This window comes from Raphanus sativus, chromosome 2 (genome assembly GCF_000801105.2).
Source record: "Raphanus sativus cultivar WK10039 chromosome 2, ASM80110v3, whole genome shotgun sequence".
Lineage (NCBI taxonomy): Eukaryota > Viridiplantae > Streptophyta > Magnoliopsida > Brassicales > Brassicaceae > Raphanus > Raphanus sativus.
Window position 1 is genome coordinate 20,418,367 of NC_079512.1, and position 23,077 is coordinate 20,441,443.

At 36.8% G+C, this 23,077-nt stretch overlaps 2 protein-coding genes across 6 annotated transcripts; both read left to right on the forward strand.

Moving 5' to 3' along the window:
- The first annotated feature begins 4,628 nt into the window (after nt 1–4,628).
- On the forward strand, nt 4,629–11,522 carry LOC108841652 (DDT domain-containing protein PTM). 5 transcript variants are annotated; one of them, XM_057002544.1, is made up of 10 exons: nt 4,629–5,734; nt 6,069–6,719; nt 6,815–7,739; nt 7,870–8,149; nt 8,270–8,394; nt 8,480–8,949; nt 9,049–9,077; nt 9,159–9,644; nt 9,731–10,624; nt 11,217–11,522. In XM_057002544.1, exons 1-9 carry the CDS (start codon nt 4,977–4,979, stop codon nt 10,615–10,617), a joined length of 4,611 nt encoding a protein of 1,536 aa, XP_056858524.1. In that variant the 5' UTR covers nt 4,629–4,976; the 3' UTR covers nt 10,618–10,624; nt 11,217–11,522. The 5 variants fall into 5 exon arrangements, with proteins under 5 accessions (XP_056858524.1, XP_056858523.1, XP_018469910.2 ...); XM_057002543.1 differs by lacking the exon at nt 11,217–11,522 and adding an exon at nt 10,712–10,951; XM_018614408.2 differs by lacking the exon at nt 11,217–11,522 and having other exon boundaries at nt 4,629–4,791; nt 4,883–5,734; nt 9,731–10,951.
- A 1,024-nt stretch (nt 11,523–12,546) lies between these two features.
- LOC130494402 (DDT domain-containing protein PTM-like) lies at nt 12,547–18,765 on the forward strand. Its single transcript, XM_018614411.2, has 9 exons — nt 12,547–13,517; nt 13,887–14,537; nt 14,634–15,558; nt 15,689–15,968; nt 16,220–16,344; nt 16,424–16,893; nt 16,991–17,019; nt 17,116–17,601; nt 17,689–18,765. Exons 1-9 carry the CDS (start codon nt 12,763–12,765, stop codon nt 18,603–18,605), a joined length of 4,638 nt encoding a protein of 1,545 aa, XP_018469913.2. The 5' UTR covers nt 12,547–12,762; the 3' UTR covers nt 18,606–18,765.
- Nucleotides 18,766–23,077: the final 4,312 nt, after the last annotated feature.

A 23,077-nucleotide genomic window follows, 5' to 3' on the forward strand; every position in this document is an offset into this window, starting at 1 on the left:
ACAAATTATATGTCTCCAAATATATAACATTTTTTTATTTAAAGTTCATTTCATCCCGCGCAAGGCGCGGATCTTAATCTAGTGTATAATGTATACTAGATGATAATCCGCCTTTTGCGCGGAGTATTTTTTTTTAACTATGATGTATTTAAAATATTATAAATAATATTATTTTTGTTATCGTTAATCTTTTTTATATTTGACTAAAATGAGAATTCGGGTATGATTTGTTTCGGTTTGGTTCAGTTCATTTCGGATCTTTACGGATTCGCTTGGTTCGGTTCAGACCTTTGTAGGTTTCGTTTGAGTTTTAAACAAATAAAAAGTTCATATAAAATTTTAATTTCTCAATTTATAAAAATAAAAATAATATATAACATATAAACTTAAATAATATATGCCAAAATAGTTAAAATTAACATAAAATTGGTTTAGCCTAAATATTTGGATTGGAAATCAATAGATATTTTAAATATTTTCGGTATTTGAATATCATTTAGCTATTTTAAACATATACTTTATTTGTATATATTACCAGGTATTTTGAACAATTTAAAAATATCTTACATACTTTGTATATTATTTTAGATATTAAATTTAAAAATAATTAATATATTTAAGTATATAAATCTGGTTTGAAATCACTTGGACACCTGAATACTTCGGTTCAGATCAGATTCGGTTCCGGTTCTCTAAATACCAAAATTTGAATCCGTTCGGATATCTAACCAATTTTGATAAAGTTCAGTACTACTTTTTCAGATTGGATTTGGTTCAGTACAACTTGAGTTTCACGTTAGAAAATCTTGGTTGTTACATCGAAGTTGTTTCGTTCGTTTCTTAAAAGCATGTGTCCATAATAGAATTTGGAAGTTACAGCCATGGTCATCGTTACATGAAACTCAAGTTGCTTCTCGTTGACAATTATATTGAAGATGAAACTGATAACTCGTAACAGATTACCCGAGTTGTATTTTTCACTCGAAAGTGATTGAGGAAGAAAGAAGCTCAAATTTCGTTCAAAACAGATTCTTCCGGTGATATTTTTGATAGTTCGAAACAAGAAGAATGAAGCTAGAGTAAAAAATGATGTTCCGAAAATTATTTTTAAGGAAAGTTACGTTTACATTAAATGCATGATTTTGTGATAAACATTTTCTGCATGAAACGTATGCGATTTCTTAAATAAAAACTTCTGTAGGGGATTGACTGTGGTATACAAAACATATTGGATTAGTTGGGTGATGTGAGTTATGACTCAGTTACTAGTGTACATACACGGTTGTGGAGATTCTTTATTATTGATATAAAAGGTACAAAAATATTTAAGAGCCACAAAATTCAGACACGTTGTTACCTAACTTGAGCTACCGATCGTTACTGATGACGATTAACCCAAGAAAAAGAGAGTTTAGCAGTATAATTAGGCTTTGCTAAAACAAAAGAGCAGTATAATTAGGCTAGCATATTGCATCCTATCTACTCGTGTCGGTGTTTGTAGTGGTACTACAAGTACATTAATTGACGACATGTTCTACGTCTTAAAATTACAAAGTACGCTGTCATAAGACTTTGAAATTATAATACCTACAAAGTGTTTGAATTCAGTACATATTCCAACGGTAAAAATTACAAATAGTTCTAGCAATAGTAAAGATTTATGATATTTTTTTACATTTTATTAACAAAGGGGAAAAGAGCACTCCATGTATAAAAGTGAATAGTACATGAGAGTTTTACAATATTGAGTTACAAAAACATCTGAAATCGAATCACAGAAAAACTCTCTATCTATATTATTAAAAGAAAAGTACCCAATAAAAATACCCCTTAATTTTCAGTTTTATTTACAATGGCATGCCACTGAGAATTAACTAAGTTTCCTATTTTAATGCGTGTCTTTTTAGTTTATTTAATGTGTTTTCCAAAATTATTGTTGTCTTTTCTGATTTAGATTCCTTAATTATTGTTGTCTTTTCTGATTAATAAATGTATTTTTCTAATTTGAATTTAAATAATAGATTTAAACATTTAATATTTTTTCTAATTTAAATAATAAATTTCCTTAATCATATATTAAACAAAATCGATTTCTCTATATATTTTGTATTAACTTATTAAATATTAAAATCACATAACATAATCAATTTATATAACATATAAATATAATATAAAATAATTTATTCATATATTATTAGTATAATGGTTTCAAAATATAAGTTCAATTAGTTATAAATATTGGATTTGTTTATATGATATACTGTGATATAATAGACAATTAAAATTATAAAATATAATTATTTAACATAATAAATAAAAAAATATTTTTAAAAATGTAATATTAACAATAATGTTATAGAGTTTAATGTATATATATATTTTAATGTATATATATATATATATATTATATCATTAGTACACAGAAAAAAATTAAAGTGAAAAAAATATTTATACAGTTACGGGTCGAATCTATAAATAAATAACAACAGCGCAAGATTATTTTCTTTAATAAATTTATTTTAATAGAAATTATAGTTCTAAATATGTTTATATATTTTATATTTTTATAAATTTATTTTATTTGTTTATAAGAGATGCTAAGATTTTGGAATTAAAAAAAATATGACCCGCTTTTATATTATTTTAGTTAGAAAATTTAAATTTTATATCTGAATATTTAATTAAATTTTTAATTTTAAATTTTTATTATTGCTACCAAAATTTATTTTCAGTCTAAAATTTATGTTTAAAATATCGTAAATTCATCATTTAATATAAACAAAAAACTAAAAATATAAAATAAACACCCGTCCGGTCGGACGGGTCAAGTTCTAGTAAAAAGTTAAAAACAAAACGACAAAACCCATATAGACCGAAAATACACTAGGAAAGTCTCTGCACATTCTCCATAACTGTGACAAATAATCTCTGATTTGAGATTTCCTTTAGAATGCGCGCGACAAGATTCATGTTAAGAATGTACCATATGTAGAAATTAAAACGGTATGATATAGTTCTGGCATCAGGCTTGAGAGAAGTTTTAATTATAAAGCTTCATGTATATAAATAACAACATCTTGAGTTCCTCTGTACGTGCATTTCGTACTTCTTGATCAGTTGAAGCCCCAGAGATCATTCTCTGTTTCTCGCCTGAATTCTCTCCTCAATTGTATTTGTTCCATAGGTTTCACAAAGGCAAAACAAACTTTTCTGATTTCCCACAAGCTTCTAACAATCAACACACTTCCTGATTAGCAACAACAATGTATTTTAATAAGGTAAATGAGGATTTGACAGCTGAGAAAGAAGAGAGTGCCTTTTTTTTTTTTAGGAAGAGGAGAGTGCCTTAATGATGAATCTTCTGATTTTGACTTACCTAGTCTGACTCTCTCCTATATGACTACGCATAACATCTTGACCCTCTGCCGCTGGGTTCCACCATGAATCCTGTATGGCACAATATGGTTTTCTTTTCAACTGAAGCTGCTTCAAAACCTATTTGGTATAGTGCAGTACTCATTTACAAACTTTTGAAAACCAAGGTACTACTACTCAATTTCCATACTTGCATTACATGGTCTAGGAACTATACGAACCAATATGATCTTAGTTGTTCAAAGAAAAGAAGAAAAAACCAATATGATCTTGAAGGGACAATAAAGCTTTACCAAAAAAGCATTAGACGCAGCTGTTAGACTTTAGATAGATCATCAACATTACCTATCTAACAGTTAAACAAGAGAAGTGTTAACCTCGGTTTAGAACCTAGGATTTATAGGTTTTGAACACTGGAGCACGACTACACCAACCAATATACTGAAAAAAATCTGATTGAAATATCAAAGAAATTGTTTGTACGTGGGCTAATGAGGTCATACTCCTTTTGCCGTTTGAAGTGGGCTAGGAAAGTATATTGTAGCATCACCAGTGAAAGAGTTCATGTAGACAACAAGTTCCCTTGCTAGTGACATAAACAGATAGTATTTTGCCAAATAAATTTTATAATGTGGAATATACGATTCAAGCAGTCTTGGAAATTGCAAGATCACCATCGCTGATACACTGCTCATTTTCATCTCCGTCTGCATCTTGATTCAGATTCCTGAACTTGTTTAATATGAAGCAACGAAGCAGGAACAGCATAACCATATCCTATTTCCAAAGCATCAAACAGGAAATAACAACCTTGACAAGCATGGAGTCATGTTTAAGATGCATATATATTAAGCAATTTTTTACTACCTTGGAACTTATAGGTCGCTTTCTAGTCGCCAATTGCTAAACCGTAAACTCTGCCTAAATATGAGGGAAAAAAAAAGAATTTTCACATATAAGATCCACTCTATTACAATAATATATAAATAATTGGGCAAATGACTTGAGCTGCAGTCCATCACATGGGAAGTAAATCAATCAAACAGTTAGCGACGGGTGACTCCAGTATCCAAAATTCCCGCCATTATATCCTTATGGTAGTGGATGAAAACACTTAAAACGACGACGTTTTAGATATTTAGCGTTAAGGTATTGGATAAAAAACTTAAACGACGACGTTTAAAGATATTTAAGCGGGTCTGGATCCGGGCAACCCGATTGCCGAGTTTGTAACTCGTTTCACAATAGACCACAAAACTCAGAAGTGCGAAGCGCAGTGGAGAGCCATTCGTCTCTCTCCCTCTCTCTCGACACGATCGAGAAAGCTCTCATCTTTTTCCCCTGACCATTTTTTATCTCTCTACGAAAGCTCTCTAATTGCATCATTAATGGCGGCGGTTATCAGACTCTAGCAAGGTCTCACCATCAAATTGAAGATTTCAGATTTATCGGTAAAGGAGCTCTTTTTTTGGTCGCTGGTTCATGGTTTTGATCTTTGATTTTGCAGTGAGTTTCGTGGATCTTAGGTTTTGATCTGGCAAAAGAATTGAGCTTTCTGGAATCATTAGGGATTGAAGATTGATTTTTAGATCTGGGGATTGATGGAAGGGAAGGTGGCTAGACCTAGAGGTAGACCTAGGAAACGCCCTAGGCCAGAGGATCAGAATAGGTTGTCTAAACGAGGGAAGAGACCGGTTCTGGAGATCAATCCAGCAGTACCCAGATCCTTACTTGGTAGCTATGTGTTGAAAGAGTTTGATGGTAGTAGAGTTTCTCTTGGGAAAGTAGTTTCCTACAGTTCTGGGTTGTACAGAGTTGAGTATGAGGATGGTGGGTTTGAGGATTTGAGAACTTGCCATCTTCGCCAGTTGATTGTTGGGGATGGTTACTTTGACGATGAGTTACGTAGTAGAAGATGCAAACTCGATGATCTTGTAATAGAGAAGGAAGAAAAGAAGAAGACAGTTAAGCAGGACAATCAGGTAAATGAAGTTGAGGTGCCTACATGTACTAGTAGTAGCTCAGGTTCTGGTGCAGAAGTTGAAGATGAGTGTAAAGATATTGAAACTATGTCTCCTCTTGTTCAAGTTCCTCCAGTGGATTTGCCTTGGTCATCAGGAACATTCGGTATCCCTGAGGAGGCTGTGGTGCATCTGTTATCTGTATATGGGTTCTTAAGATCATTCAGCGTTCAGCTATATATCTACCCTTTTGGATTGGATGATTTCGTGGGAGCTTTGAATTTCTTAGGACCAAATTCTTTGCTTGATGCTGTTCATGTTTCCTTGTTGCGGGCACTTAAGGTTCATCTTGAGAGACTCTCCTCACAGGAGTGTGAACTGGCTTCTAATTGCTTGAGGTAAGCACATACAACTCTTGTTCCTTAGAGTTCTTTTTCAACAGATGTGTTGTTTTAAGTTAACTATCCCTTATGCATAGTAATTCCAGGGCATTCATCATTTTTTTTCTTTCTGAAACCGCAGATTACTTTCTTGGGTATCTGAACTTAAATTTTTGTTTTTTCTTCTTTTATTATGTGTGCATACATGCAACAAGCCTTTTATAACAGATGGGAGTAAACGCCATATGGCTGTAGTGTAGTATGTAGACGAACTGCAAAATAAGCCTCTTATTCATAGTCTCCCATATTAGTGGATAACAATTCGGAGATTTTGTTGCATTGCCATCTGCAGGTGCATTGATTGGAGCTTGCTCGATGCGCTAACTTGGCCTGTTTATTTGGTTCAGTACTTTTCTGCCATGGGACATGCAAGTGGGCCTCAGTGGAGTGTCTTTTCTGAATTTGCTGTGGAGAAAGAGTATTATTCCTTACCCGTAGTGATGAAGTTGAAGATCCTGCAAATTCTGTGTGATGACGTCTTTGATGTAGCAGATATAAGAGCTGAGATCGATACTCGAGAAGAATCTGAAGTTGGATACGATCCTGATGGAGTTAATGCTGATCTTCCTGAAAGTGGACCTAGAAGGGTCCACCCTAGATTTGCTAAAACCTCAGCTCGCAAGGAGAAAGAGCATAGTGAATTTGTTACTGATGGTGGTCCTAATGGAGTTAGCTCAGATCTGGATGGAAACAGTGATGAATGTAGGCTCTGCGGCATGGATGGAACGTTGCTGTGCTGTGATGGATGCCCTTTAGCATATCACTCAAGATGCATCGGTGTACTCAAAATGTATATACCAGACGGGCCGTGGTATTGTCCAGAATGCACTATTAACAAAATGGGGCCAACGATTGCTCATAAAACGTCACTCAGGGGAGCAGTGGATTTTGGAGTGGATCCACATGGGCGGCTCTTCTTGGGTACATGCAACCACTTAATAGTGTATGTTTTTGTCGCTTTGTTTCAGATACTTTCTTTCAATATTTATGGAAATAGAGCTGATCTTTCAATTCTAATCTATGTCCCTTATATCGCAGGCTTAAAATTTCTGTACATGCGGATGCAGATGTCAAATACTACACTGTCACTGACATTCCAAAAGTTGTACTGGTGCTTTTGTCTGCAACGAACCATAGACTGGAATATCTGTGTATATGCAAAGCGATCTCAGAATACTGGGATCTGCCTGGAGGTGTGATCTCTCATCTAAGAGCAGTGGAGGCTAATTTAGCTCACATGCAAAAAGAAGGGGGAGATGAGGTGTCGTCAGACCTGATTAAGCCCGATAATGCAAGTAGTTCCAGTAGAAATAATATTCAAAATGCGTTTGGCCTCTGCGCATCTACTTCAGGACATGCTGGCGGGCCTGTTCTAGGTAAAGCAAGTGGAACACAGGGGAAGAACGTTGCTGGTGGCATTACACACAAGGGTTTATCATTTAAACCTCATGCATACATTAATCACTACTCAAATGGAGAATTGGCTACATCAGCTGCTGCTGCGTTGGCTGTCCTATTGTCAGAGGAAACCCATGAACCTGATCAACCCAAGTTTAGTAATGCCAAGAAAGCTGCCTCAAGTCACATCTTGCTACAGGTGAAAGCATTTTCGTTAGTTGCCTCAAGTTTCTTCTGGCCAAGTCCTGATAAGAAGGAAATTACCAGGGAAAGGTGTGGCTGGTGTCATTCCTGCAAACTCACATCCGCAAGTAAGAGAGGATGCATGCTGAATGCAGCTGTAACAGGGGCAACCAAAAGTGCTATGAAAATATTTAGTGGCATTTTTCCTCTGAAGAACGGGGAGGGAGTGCTTTGTAGTATTGCAGCCTATATCCTGTACATAGAGGAAAGTTTACGTGGTCTCATTGCGGGACCATTTCTCAGTGAGAGCCTCAGGAAACAGTGGCGAAAGAAGGTAGAGGAGGCCTCAACATGCAAAGCGATGAAAGCCCTCCTGCTTGAAGTAAGTTTTTCTTTCTAAGGCATTACTGTTCTTTTCATTTGCCTTGTTCAGATATGTTTAACGGTCTATGGTTTACATTATATATATCGTTTATCATTGACATGATATGGTTAATTTTGCTTGTTTGCAGCTTGAGGAAAATATTTGCAGTATTTCTCTGTCAAGCGATTGGCTTAAACTAATGGATGATTGGCTGATAGAACATTCTATTTTTCAAAGCGCTCCAGTGACTGTTGGGGCTACACAGAAACGTGGACCTGGTAAGAGGAAACAGAGGAACCAGGCTGAAGTTACTGCAGAAGGTTCTAATGATGATAGCTTTACTTGGTGGAGAGGGGGGAAGTTATCAAAAGTTATACTCCTGAAGGCAGTCTTGTTGAAGCCAATGATAAGGAAAGCAGCTTGGCAAGGTAATCTTGTATGGCTAAGTTTTTGTTATTGGGTTTTGTTTAGTCATGCTGTTTTTTTTTATAAAATTCTACCAGGGATATAACTCTCAGCATGATGCTAATTAGTTTGTTTTTCATTAGGTGGTCTGAAAAAGTTTCCTGAATTTAATTATGGTGATGGTTCTTACATTCCTAAAAGAAGCAGACGGTCAATTTGGAAAGCTGCAGTTGAAAGTAGCAAAAACATTTCTCAGCTTGCTCTTCAGGTATGTCTTCCATTATCAATGGTTTTTCAAATGATTATGTCTCTATGTTTGCTGTCCCCCTGAATTTGAACTGAATATGGGCCAGGTTAGATACCTGGATACGAATATAAGATGGAGTGAACTTGTACGCCCAGAGCAAAACCTGCAAGATGTTAAAGGTCCAGAGACAGAGGCCACTGTTTTTAGGAACGCTAGCATACGTGACAAAATGATTACAGATAACAAGGTTAGATATGGAGTTGCTTTTGGAAATCAAAAGCACCTTCCGTCTCGTGTCATGAAGAATGTCATCGAAGTCGAGAAAACTGAAGATGGAAACGAAAAGTTTTGGTTTGCTGAAGCACGCGTTCCCTTATATCTGACCAAAGAATACGAAGAAAGTTTGCATAGGGTGGTGCATGTGCCTTTTATCAAGAAGCCAGCAAAAAGAATATCAAAGCTCCAGAAAAAGCAACTGAAAGCTTCTCGAGCAAACATATTTTGTTATCTAGCCTCTAGGAGGGACAACACGGAGAAGTGTTCTTGTGCGTCATGCCATCTTGATGTTTTGTTGAGGTACTCTCTTTATAGCTCTCTTCACATTTTAGGATATCGTTCGGAAGAGACTTGTGTACATGATTTAACTTCTTGTTCCTGTTCTATACATGTCTTTAGGGATGCAACAATCTGCAGTGCTTGCGGAGGTAAAAGTCGCCTGCTGGCTATTATAATTTATGCAACTTAGGTTGGTATCTGAATACACACTGAACTAGCTTACCTTTCAGGTTTCTGTCACAAGGGTTGTACTATGAATACACAACACACAGCTGAGAAGGTTGATGTTCTTGTAACGTGCAAACGGTGCCACCTTGCCAGAGCTCGTTCACTAACCAATATCAATCACAGACATCCAACGACACCCTCTGTTGTGATCAATGGACAACATCAAAACGCAGTCACTCCAGTCATTATTAAGACACAGATAAAGCCTCTGATTCAGCAGCTTCCATCTTCCAGTACACGCGACAATGCTTCAGGAGCTAAACAAACCACTCCTGATTCTAATATGGCGCCCAAGAGTAAACACAAGACACTGTCTTGGGGAATCATATGGAGGAAGAAGAACTTGGAAGACACATGTGTTAGCTTCAGACAGCAAAATATTCTGTTGGCTGGACGATCTGATCAGCCGAATCCGGGACCAATTTGCGGGATCTGCAAACTGCCTTATAATCCTGCTCTAACATATATTCATTGCACAATTTGTGACAGTAAGAACAACTCTAAATAGCCTACATTTCATTGTCGCCGCCACTTTGTTCTTATAATATAATCTAATCCTAGAGTCTGTGTGCAGAGTGGTATCACATCGAAGCGATTAAGCTCGAGGAGTCGAAAATCCCTGAAGTTGCTGGGTTCAAGTGTTGCAAATGCCGTCGTATACGGTCACCAGAATGCCCTTACATGGATCCTGTACTCAAGGAACAGAAACAGATGAAAAACGTATCCTTCAAGTGCAAGAAACATGGGAAAGGAAATACAGGAATGGATTCTGATTCTGAACCAAAAGACTCCATACCCTCTACTCCTTCGTTTACCTCCGAAGATGCGTTTGTTCCAGAGGATTATCCTCTCTTGGTGTCAGTTTCGAAAGTCGAGCAAATCACACCTAAGGATTTGGATGTGGAATGGAAAGGAGATGGTTCTGTGCCGAGACCTCAAAAGCTACCTGTTAGGAGGCAAATGAAACGTGAAGACACAACAGAAGGGAACAGTAATCTTTCTTATACCGAGTTTTCAACATATTCTGAGTCACATCCTTTTGTGAAACCAGAAATGGAGCCAACGTTGCCTGCCATGGAATGGAATGCATCTGAAAACAACAACAACATGGCTGAAGGAGAGCTAATGTTTGACTACGAAGACATGGAATTTGAACCTCAAACCTATTTTTCACTGACCGAGTTACTTACAACAGATGATGATGGCCAGTGCAATGGATATGGCTATGACAAAGATGCGAACACAAACCCAAACAATCAGGTTGAGACAATTGAACAGTGCAGAGAATTTCTCTATGACGATACAACTCCATGTCAGATATGTATGCATGTGGAGCCAGGGCCTGATCTCACATGCCACACTTGTAATATGACAATACATTCCCATTGCTCTCCATGGGAGGAGGAATCTGCTTGCGCCGGAGGTAGCTGGAGATGCGGTCGTTGCCGTGAGTGGATGTAGCTTTTGCGTAAGTTTAAGTCACCACTTAAAATTCTTCTTGTTTTTGTTTCTAAGTTCTGGCTAAAAGCTAGGCCCCATGTGCTGCTTCTTGTAGGGCTTTTTTGACGAATACAAAGAATGCGTTGTCAAAAGAAGTAAATTAAATTCACATGAAAGTAACTAGTTCTCTTTATAGTGGTATATAACGCTCGTATTCTTTTATTGTTGCTTGTCCCTGCCTTGTGCTGCAAAAGAGTGTCTGAACATCTTTCTGCTTGGGATTGAGACGATGTTTTACACGTTAATGCTTCCCAACATATTATGAAGTTTAGTACATGTATAAGATGTAATAACATAGTACGAGGTATGTAGTAGATAATGTACACAAGAGACGAATGGTCAGTGGTAGTTTCAGTAACAAGTGTTCTAAAATATGTTATATGCTAGTCGGGCCTTATATGGTTGGCATGTTTTAGCTTCTTATTCTCACTTCTAATGACAATTTTATTGCTTTGACATATGGATCTTATAATCTCACCAACAAATTACCTAACCACAAACACAATAAAATTTATGAAAACTACTCATAATGGTGTTTATATGTTTCTATTCATTTACAGGTACAATCAATACTAGAGAGCTCCTTTCTAGCATGGAAGCAAGAATAAGCAGAATGAGGATGCATCACGTTCAATCCATTTCCTTCAGTTGTCGAGTAATAATGCTGGATTGAAGATGAGAAAGGTATCAAAATAGGGTTGTCGCTTCAGGTTCAAACAAAGTGTTTTGATTTCTTAGCAGACTCATTGTTGTCTTGAGTATCTTCTTCTTAGTTTGAGTTTCTTCTACTTCTTTGCTTAAAAATTTGTTGTATTGTATTGTCTAATACAAATATTTTAAAAATATTGAAGATTTTTTCTCTATTCTATATTCGTCTAATGAAGAAGATAATCTTTAATTTGCGAGAAAAATCTCTGGTCTATGGAATAATCAAATATTCTTATTTTAAGTTTATCTATATCAAAAATGTAATTAATGATAAAAAATGTGAAATTTCTTCGAAACCAATCTTTTTAAACGCAATATTCCAATAATTTGAAGATCCAAAACGGCGTCATAGAGATTAAGGTTAAAAAGATTAGTTGTAAAACTCTCTCCCTTATAAATAATTATAAATAAGGGAAATTAAGTCTAATAACCTTAAAAATTATAATTCACTAAGGCTGTGATTGGTAACTTGTGGAATGGCGGAATGACGTTTAAAAAAGCAAAAACGCAAAATTTCACCAATAAAATTTTTTTTGCAGAATATAACATAAACACACAAAACACAAGTCTTGTGTTCTCGCTGAAAAAAATACAAAAGAACTTTCATTAGGTGAAAAAGTGAAGGTTTGTGGCTTATTTATGGAATCAACTTTTTCATATTGTTTAATTATATGAAAACAATATTTTAAGATATTCAATAAATATTAGTTAATTATAAATAATTATGGAATATTAATATAAATGTATAACTTAATTTTTAATGTATATGTTAATATATTATTATAATGTATTTAGAATAAGATAAATAATTAAGATAAAATAAATGTTTTGATTAAATTTAATTGGGATTTTTGTTATAGTAATAGCTAGTTATTCATATTATTAACTTTCAATAGATTAAATAATGTATTAAATTTTTTTTAAAAAATTATATTTCGCTATTCCTAAAATTCATCCAATTGTTTAGAAAACTATTCCACAGTTTTTATTCAGCAGATTTCAAAATTTGCCTTCTCTACTCTCCTATTTTCTCTTCGTATCTCTCTAGTCTCTCTCTTTTTTTTTTTCGTAGGTCTCTCTACTCTCTCTCTCGTAAAATCTAATTATTTTTTTTATTGGTTATTTTTTTTTTGGTTATTTAATAAAGAAGCCCTATAAATAACTCACAACCTCCCGTCCTCTTCTGCCTTCTCAATTCTCATTGCAACTCTCTCTTTCGCAACCCTAATTTTTTTTTGATTTATCGGTAAAGGAGCTACTGGATCATGGTTTTGATCTCTCCGGCTTGATCTTCGATTTCGCAGCGAGTTTCGTGGATCTCAGATTTTGATCTGGCAAAGGAGTTGAGCATTCTGGAATCATTAGGGATTGAGGATTGATTTTTAGATCCGGAGATTGATGGAAGGGAAGGTGGCTAGACCTAGAGGTAGACCAAGGAAACGCCCAAGGGCAGATGCTCAGAACGGCGTCTCTAACCGAAGGAAGAGACCGGTTCTGGAGATCAATCCGGCAGTTTCCACATCCCTACTCGGTAGCTATGTGTTGAAAGAGTTTGATGATGGTAGAATCTCTCTTGGGAAAGTAGTTTCCTACAGTTCTGGGTTGTACAGAGTTGATTATGAGGATGGTGGTTTTGAGGATTTGAGAACTTGCCATCTTCGCCAGTTGATTATTGAGGATGGTTATTTTGATGATGAATTGCGTAGTAGGAGATGTAAACTCGATGATCTTATAGTGAAGAAGGAAGAGAAGAAGAAAACAGTTAACCAGGAGAATAAAGTAAATGAAGTGGAGGTGCCTACATGTACTAGTAGTAGCTCAGGTTCTGGTGCAGATGAGTGTGAAGATATTAGAGATCCAGATATCTCTCCTCTTGTTACAGTGCCTCCAGTGGATTTGCCTTGTTCATCAGGAACATTTGGTATCCCTGAGGAAGCTGTGGTGCATCTGTTATCTGTATATGGGTTCTTAAGATCGTTTAGTGTTCAGCTATATATCTACCCTTTTGGATTGGATGATTTCGTGGGAGCCTTGAATTTCTTAGGTCCAAATTCTTTGCTCGATGCTATTCATGTTGCCTTGATGAGGGCACTGAAGGTTCATCTTGAGGGACTCTCCTCACAGGAGTGTGAAGTGGCTTCAAACTGCTTGAGGTAAGCGCATACAACTCGTTTTTCAACAGATGTATTGCTTTTCCAGTGGGGTTATAAGTTATTATCCCACATATCCATAGTAATCCAGTGCATTAATCCTTTTTTGTGAAACCGGTGATCACTTTGTTGGGTATCTGACCTTGAAATTTTTCAACCTCATGAATTGTTTTTGTTTTTCCTTTTCGTTTTTTTTTTCTTATGTATGCATACATGCAACAAACCTTCAATAATATATGGAGAAAAAGTCATATGGCCGAAGAAGGACTGCAAAATAAGCCTTTTATTCATAGTTTCGGTGGAGCTTGTTTTAGGATCTTCCATATCTTAATGGATAACAATTCCGAGATTTTGTTGCGTTGCCATCTGCAGGTGCGTTGATTGGAGCTTGCTCGATGCCCTAACGTGGCCTGTTTATTTGGTTCAGTACTTTTCTGCCATGGGACATGCAAGAGGGCCTCAGTGGAGTGTCTTTTCTGAATATGTTTTGGAGAAGGAATACTATTCCTTACCCGTAGTAATGAAGTTGAAGATCCTGCAAATTCTATGTGATGACGTCTTTGATGTAGCAGATATCAGAACTGAAATCGATACTCGAGAAGAATCTGAAGTTGGATACGATCCTGATGGAGTTAATGCTGATCTTCCTGAAAGTGGACCTAGAAGGGTCCACCCTAGATTTGCTAAAACCTCAGCTCGCAAGGAGAAAGAGCATAGTGAATTTGTTACTGATGGTGGTCCTAATGGAGTTAGCTCAGATCTGGATGGAAATAGTGATGAGTGTAGGCTCTGCGGCATGGATGGAACGTTGCTGTGCTGTGATGGATGCCCTTTAGCATATCACTCAAGATGCATCGGTGTAGTCAAAATGTATATACCAGACGGGCCGTGGTATTGTCCAGAATGCACTATTAACAAAATGGGGCCAACGATTGCTCATAAAACGTCACTCAGGGGAGCAGTGGATTTTGGAGTGGATCCACATGGGCGTCTCTTCTTGGGTACATGCAACCACTTAATAGTGTATGGTTTTCGTCGCCTTGTTTCAGATACTTTCTTTCAATATTTATCGAAATAGAGCTGATCTTTAAATTCTAATCTATGTCCCTTATATCGCAGGCTTAAAATTTCTGTACATGCGGATGCAGATATCAAATACTACAGTGTCACTGACATTCCAAAAGTTGTACTAGTGCTTTTGTCTGCAACGAACCATAGACTGGAATATCTTTGTATATGCAAAGCGATCTCAGATTACTGGGATCTGCCTGGAGGCGTGATCGCTCATTTAAGAGCAGTGGAGGCTAATTTAGCTCACATGCAAAAGGAAGGGGGAGATGAGGTGGCAGACCTGATTAAGCCTGATAATGCAAGAAGTTCCAGTAGAAATAATATTCAAAATGCGTCTGGCCTCTGCGCATCTACTTCAGGATATGCTGGCGGTACAGTTTTAGGTAGATCAAGTGGAACGCAGGGGAAGAACTTCGTTGCTGGTGGCATTACACACAAGGGTTTATCATTTAAACCTCACGCGTACATTAATCACTACTCAAATGGAGAATTGGCTGCATCAGCTGCTGCTGCGTTGGCTGTCCTATTGTCAGAGGAAACCCATGAACCTGATCAACCCAAGTTTAGTAGTGCCAAGAAAGCTGCCTCAAGTCACATCTTGCTACAGGTGAAAGCATTTTCGTTAGTTGCCTCAAGTTTCTTCTGGCCAAGTCCTGATAAGAAGGAAATTACCAGGGAAAGGTGTGGCTGGTGTCATTCCTGCAAACTCACATCCGCAAGTAAGAGAGGATGCATGCTGAATGCAGCTGTAACAGGGGCAACCAAAAGTGCTGTGAAAATATTTAGTGGCATTTTTCCTCTGAAGAACGGGGAGGGGGTGCTTTGTAGTATTGCAGCCTATATCCTGTACATAGAGGAAAGTTTACGTGGTCTCATTGCGGGACCATTTCTCAGTGAGAGCCTCAGGAAACAGTGGCGAAAGAAGGTAGAGGAGGCCTCAACATGCAAAGCGATGAAAGCCCTCCTGCTTGAAGTAAGTTTTTCTTTCTAAGGCATTACTGTTCTTTTCATTTGCCTTGTTCAGATATGTTTAACGGTCTATGGTTTACATTATATTTGTCGTTTATCATTGACATGATATGGTTAATTTTGCTTGTTTGCAGCTTGAGGAAAATATTTGCAGTATTTCTCTGTCAAGCGATTGGCTTAAACTAATGGATGATTGGCTGATAGAACATTCTATTTTTCAAAGCGCTCCAGTGACTGTTGGGGCTACACAGAAACGTGGACCTGGTAAGAGGAAACAGAGGAACCAGGCTGAAGTTACTGCAGAAGGTTCTAATGATGATAGCTTTACTTGGTGGAGAGGGGGGAAGTTATCAAAAGTTATACTCCTGAAGGCAGTCTTGTTGAAGCCAATGATAAGGAAAGCAGCTTGGCAAGGTAATCTTGTATGGCTAAGTTTTTGTGCTTTGGTTTTGTTTAGTCATGCTTTTTTTTATAAAATTCTACCAGGGATATAACTCTCGGCATGATGCTAGTTTGTTTGTTTTTCATTAGGTGGTCTGAAAATATACTTCTAAAATTACTTTTGGTAGTCTTGCTTTTTTTTTTCTTTAAAGTATACTTCTATCATGGATATCTTGTTTGATTTTACTCTCGGCCTGATGCTAATTTGTTTGTTTTTTCATTAGGTGGTCTGAAAAAGTTCCCTGAATATAGTTATGGTGATGGCGCTTTCATTCCTAAAAGAAGCAGACGGTCAATTTGGAAAGCTGCAGTTGAAAGTAGCAAAAACATTTCTCAGCTTGCTCTTCAGGTTTGTCTTCGATCATCAGTGGTTTTTCAAATGATTGTCTCGTTGCTGTCTTCCTGAATTTCAACTGTATCTGTGCCAGGTTAGATACCTGGATACGAATATAAGATGGAGTGAACTTGTACGCCCAGAGCAAAACCTGCAAGATGTTAAAGGTCCAGAGACAGAGGCCACTGTTTTTAGGAACGCTAGTATATGCGACAAAAAGATTATAGATAACAAGGTTAGGTATGGAGTTGCCTTTGGAAATCAAAAGCACCTTCCGTCTCGTGTCATGAAGAATGTCATCGAAGTCGAGAAAACTGAAGATGGAAACGAAAAGTTTTGGTTTGCTGAAGCACGCGTTCCCTTATATCTGACCAAAGAATACGAAGAAAGTTTGCATAGGGTGGTGCATGTGCCTTTTATCAAGAAGCCATCAAAAAGAATATCAAAGCTCCAGAAAAAGCAACTGAAAGCTTCTCGAGCAAACATATTTTGTTATCTAGCCTCTAGGAGGGACAACACGGAGAAGTGTTCTTGTGCGTCATGCCATCTTGATGTTTTGTTGAGGTACTCTCTTTATAGCTCTTCACCTTACAGGATATCGTTAGAAAGAGACTTGTGTACATCATTAACTTCTTGTTTCCTGTTCTCTACATGTCTTTAGGGATGCAACAACATGCAGTGCTTGCCAAGGTAAAATTTATGCATTTTAGGTTGGAGAACTTTCGCCAGTTATTGGTATCTGAATACAAACTGAACTTGTTTTTGCCTGTTTCTGTTGCCTTTCAGGTTTCAGTCACAAAGGATGCACTATGAGTACACAAAACACAGCTGAGAAGGCTGAAATTCTCGTAACGTGCAAACGGTGCTACCTTGCCCGAGCTCGTTCACTAACCAATATCAATCACAGACATCCGACGACACCCTCTGTTGTGATCAATGGACAACATCAAAACGCAGTCACTCCAGTCATTATTAAGACACAGCTAAAGCCTCTTATTCAACAGCTTCCATCTTCTAACACACGCGACAATCCTTCAGGAGCTAAACAAACCACTCCTGATTCTAATATGGCGCCCAAGAGTAAACACAAGACAATGTCTTGGGGAGTTATATGGAGGAAGAAGAACTTGGAAGACACATGTGTTAGCTTCAGACAGCAAAATATTCTGTTGGCTGGACGATCTGATCAGCCGAATCCGGGACCAATTTGCGGGATCTGCAAACTGCCTTATAATCCTGGTCTAACATATATTCATTGTACAAGCTGTGACAGTAAGAACAACTCTAAATAGCGTACATTTCATTTGTCGCCGCCATTTTGTTCTTAGATATATATCTAATCCCAGCTTCTGTGTGCAGAGTGGTATCACATTGAAGCGATAAAGCTCGAAGAGTCGAAAATTCCTGAAGTCGCTGGGTTCAAGTGTTGCAAATGCCGTCGTATACGGTCACCAGAATGCCCTTACATGGATCCTGTGCTCAAGGAACAGAAACAGATGAAAAACGTAACCTTCAAGCGCAAGAAAGATGGGAAAGGAAATACAGGAATGGATTCTGATTCTGAAAGAATGTCTGAACCAAAAGACTCCATACCTTCTACTCCCTCGTTTACTTTCGAAGATGCGTTTGTTCCAGAGGATGATCCTCTCTTGGTGTCAGTTTCGAAAGTCGAGCAAATCACACCTAAGGATTTGGATGTGGAATGGAAAGGAGATGGTTCTGTGCTGAGACCTCAAAAGTTACCAGTTAGGAGGCAAATGAAACGTGAAGACACAACAGAAGGGAACAGTAATCTTTCTTATACCGAGTTTTCAACATATTCTGAGTCACATCCTTTTGTGAAACCAGAAATGGAGCCAACGTTACCTGCCATGGAATGGAATGCATCTGAAAACAACAACAACATGGCTGAAGGAGAGCTAATGTTTGACTACGAAGACATGGAATTTGAACCTCAAACCTATTTTTCACTGACCGAGTTACTTACAACAGATGATGATGATGGTCAGTGCAATGGATATGGCTATGACCAAGATGCGACAGGGAACACGGATAACACAAACCCAAACACTCAGGTTGAGTCAATGGAACAGTGCAGAGAATTTCTCTATGACGATACAACTCCATGTCAGATATGTATGCATGTGGAGCCACGGCCTGATCTCACATGCCACACTTGTAATATGACAATACATTCCCATTGCTCTCCATGGGAGGAGGAATCTGCTTGCATCGGAGGTGGCTGGAGATGCGGTCGTTGCCGTGAGTGGATGTAGCTTTTGCGTAAGTTAAGTCACCACTTAAAATTCTTTTTGTTTTTTTTTCTGGCTACAGGCTACATCTGCTGCTGCCTGTAGGGGTTTCTGATGCATATGTATTCAAAAGTAGATTAAAATTCACATGGAAGTAAGTATAAAAGTTGATATTTTTTCTCTTGTTGTTGGTTGTCCTTGCCTCTTGTGCTGCAAAGGAGTGTCTGAACATCTTTTGCATGGGATTAAGAATATGGTTTACACCTCATAATACTTCTTCCGGACATTATGAAGTTTAGGACATCTTTGCAAGACCTAGTGGTCAATGTAATACTAATACGAAAGTCTAGTAAATGATGTAGATTTGATGAATGATCAGTGCTAATTTCAGTTACAGTCAAGTAAGTCATATTGCGTTTGGCTGCTCAAGGAACTTTTTTTAAAAAAACAATCCGGTGTATGTTGGCACCAACCAAGGTGGATCACTGGATGCGGAGAAGTCATATTTTAAATTTTATCTTCAGTAGTCAGTGGGATTTAAACCGGATCTGTATTAGAACCGGAGCTCCCTGAAGATCACTGGACCGTTCTTGCTTCAAGTCCGTTGATGATTTGGTAACGTGAGTTAGAAGATAAGCCCAGGAACACACCTGATCAAATAATACAAGAGAGTTAGTGAGCCTTTGTAAGCAACAGTGCACTGAGAAATCTTCACTACTAGTCTGAGTTCTACAATAAAGTTACAGTATCCAAAGATTACAAACAACAACATGAACAATCACAAGTGTATCAATGACAATTCAGGTTTTTTTTTACTTTCTAAGAAATGGATGATTGATTTGGATCACAGACATAGCAATATTAACGGTTTAAAACTGCGGGGTTTTTCGTTCAAGATCAGAGGTACAAAGTTAGAATGATACTAGTTTGATAATAAAATCTGTTGAATTTTTTTTTTAAAATCAATTAAGCAAAAAAAATCAATACCAAAAGTTCAAATATAGAAAACATTTCCAAAAGTTCAAATACTTTTTATAAAATAATGTAATAATGTATCAATGTAGTAAAAAAGTTCAAAATTCATTTAATCTCCTAGACTTAAAAATATTTGTGTAATTTTATAAAGTTTTCTTTACAAAATATACAATTTTGTCAATAAATATTCAAACAAAAAAAGATAATATTTTAAATTTTAGAAAATATATAAGAATAAATTTTTGAAATGCACCACAAAAAAAACAAACTATATATGTTGTAAAAATTAAAGTAATCTAATATTTTGAAATTTTAATTAAAAAAAAAAAGAAAACTTAATATCATAACATCCAAAATATCCTATATCAATAAAATTTACTAAAATAATATGATATATACTACTATATATAAAATTTACGAAAATAATAGGGTAATTATTTTTAAAAAACAGTATTTTTACTTAGAAATCCTAAAAATATTAAAATGATAGATTTTAAAGTATATTATTTAAAATACAACATGTAAATATAAATTATCTTAAACATATATAGTTTCTATAATGTAAATAAATCATTTAAAAATGTATTATATGCAAAATGTATAAATTAAAGAAAAATATATTTTGGAGAAAGTTCTCTATTTAACCATTTCAGATTGTTATTTATTGTACATAACTCGAGAAAATATTCGTAAGTAATAGAATGAAAACAAAATAAAATGTATTAAATAAATTACTATAAATTAATAATACCGAATAAAAAATAAAAAATAATGTTACAAAGTTACACAATATATGACAATAAATTAGAAATTATATATTTAAAACATTTGTAATAATATTCAATATATTTATAAAATAAAAAATATCTGCAAAGACATGCGAGTCAAAATCTAATTTTATCTTATTCGTTGGTTCTTTGTTTATTCACCTTCCATACCTTGGGAAAATTGCCAAATATGACTCACAACTTGATTCCAAATGTAAAAGTAAACCCAAACATGAATCAAATGCAAAAGTGACTTTAGGGAATATTGAAATTACAACATGCCCCTTATGTAGAAACAAAAAAAAACAAAATGCTTTTTACGTTTCTAACCCCCGTAAGTCTTCCAGACGACTAACTTTTAAGTCGTCTGGTTTTGTTTTTAAAAAATATAATTTTTAAAAATTGTAAAAAATATTTTGATAAGTGAAAAATAAAAATCATATAACTAACATATGTTTTAAGTGATATAAATTAAGATATAACAAAAGTGAATTGTTTTCAACATAGATGAGTGAAAGTAGTGAGTCATGATATTCTTTGGTTTAGGTTTTGCCAACATATGTTGTATTATTGTATGTGTTCTTAGGGTTAGATTTTGGAAAGCATAAATGTATTTTTGAAAAATATGAAATTTACCCAAATGTGTTTATTTCTGTGTATAGTAATCACAAAGCAAGTTTAATTTGATTTTATAACGTGTTTAGTTAGTTAATTTTAGTCAATTTAGTTTAGGGGTTAAATTTAGGGTCTCGACGACTTACTAGTAAGTCGTCTGATGTATAGTATTCCACAAACAACTTACCAGTAAGTCTTGCAAACCGGACCCCTAACCGGATATTTACCGGACATACATAAGATGGTTTTTTTTTTATTCACTGTTTCGCGAAATTCAGAAAAAAACCCTAACGGCGTTTCTCTCAAAACCCTAAAGGCGATTTAAAAGGCGATTTCCGTCGATTCTCTCTAATCCATCGTTCTCACCGCCGATTATATCTCCGCCGTTATCACCGACGTTCTAAGCACCGTTCTCACCGCCGCTTCCTCTATTTCAGTTTTGAGAGGAAACCCTAACGCAGCTTCCTCTATTTCAGATTTGAGAGGAAACCCTAACGCAGTTTCTCTCTAAACCCTAACACCGTTTCTCTGTAAACCTAGCGCCGTTTCGTGTCTCGTTCTCTCCGCCGGTTCTCTGTAAACCCTAGTGGCGTCTCGTTGAACTCCGCCGCCGGTAACTCCGCCGCCGGTAAGTTATTGAGAACATAAAACGTTGTCTCTATCTATAGTAGTTCTGACCGCGCTTCTTAATTTGTCGTCTATTTTGGCAGATCTATAACCGTTGTGTCGAAGGCGACTATATCTTCTCCGAATTTCCAGGTGGGCTTTGAACTGTTCTATTGGATGTCTTGGAAGACTTAGCGGAAGACTTAAATATAAGCCAGACGACTTAACACAAGTCGTCTGGAAAGTCTTCCAGCTGGAAGACTTTGCAGACGACTTGTATTAAGTCGTCTGGAAAGTCTTCCAAACTTATAACTTGAACTTCAATACTGGATGGTTGTCTGTTTGAGATGGTTGTTGTCTTTGATTGTTTTTGTCTTTGATTGTTTCTGTCTTTGATTGTTTTGCAGACAAAAACATGGATATTCCAAAACTCCCCCGGAGGAAATATACATTAGGGAAAGAGCCCAACCCAATTAAGAGCATTTCGTATCACACGGATTGTACGACGTTGCATCATGCTTTAGAGGAGGCTCTTGATCATCGAGAATATGAAGCGCTGAAGGAGTCGAAGTTGGGAGTTTTCATCAAGTTCCAAGAGCTGGGATTTGGTTGGGCTTCAAGGCTGGTTCACTTCATGCTCGGTTTCCAGCTCGACATAAAGAAGAAGTATGAGCTGTGGTGTCTCGTTGGTCCAGAACCGCAGAGATTTTCACTGATAGAGTTTGAAAAGCTCACTGGTCTAAATTGTGAGTACATCGAGGACCTTGAGAGTCCGTACTGTCCTGTTACGCCGGAGATGTCTGCTTTCTGGGCGAAGTTGGGAGTTAATATCAATGCTGGACCATCTACTGACCATATAATAGCAGCACTCAAGAGATGCAAAGAGTGGTCTCGGGATGATCGCAAGCGGCTCGCGTACCTTGCCATCTTCGCTGGATACATTGAAGGGAAAAAGGTCACAACCTCTACACGGGCTAGTCTGGCGAGGCTAGTGATGGATTTAGAACGGTTTGAGAATTATCCATGGGGGAGAGTCGCTTTTAAGGTGCTGATTGAGTCTCTGAAAGCCAAAAATATCACAGGTTGTTACACGATTGATGGGTTTGTACAAGCTTTCCAGTCATGGGTGTACACAGCTCTGCCGGAACTTGGTGCTGGTTATGGTAATCCCGTAGGAGGCGAACCGGCTGTACCGTTACTGGCTTACTCGGGTGGCAAAGGACGCAGATGGTTTCAACAGGCTATCTGCAGTCATGTATTTAAACTTGTATCCAACAGGCTATCTGCAGAAGACTTATAATTAAGTCGTCTGGAAAGTCTTCTAGCTGGAAGACTTTCCAGACGACTTAATTATAAGTTTTCTGCGAAGTCTTTTCTTTCCAGACGACTTTATCTAAGTTCATATCTTTTATTTACTGCAGACTAGAGTGGAAAACTTTGTTGAGAAGGAGGAGATCGGTGAACTGTTTCCACAATGGGACTCTGATGTTGAGGACCCGAACGCGGAGAACATAATTAAAGTCATGTATAAGA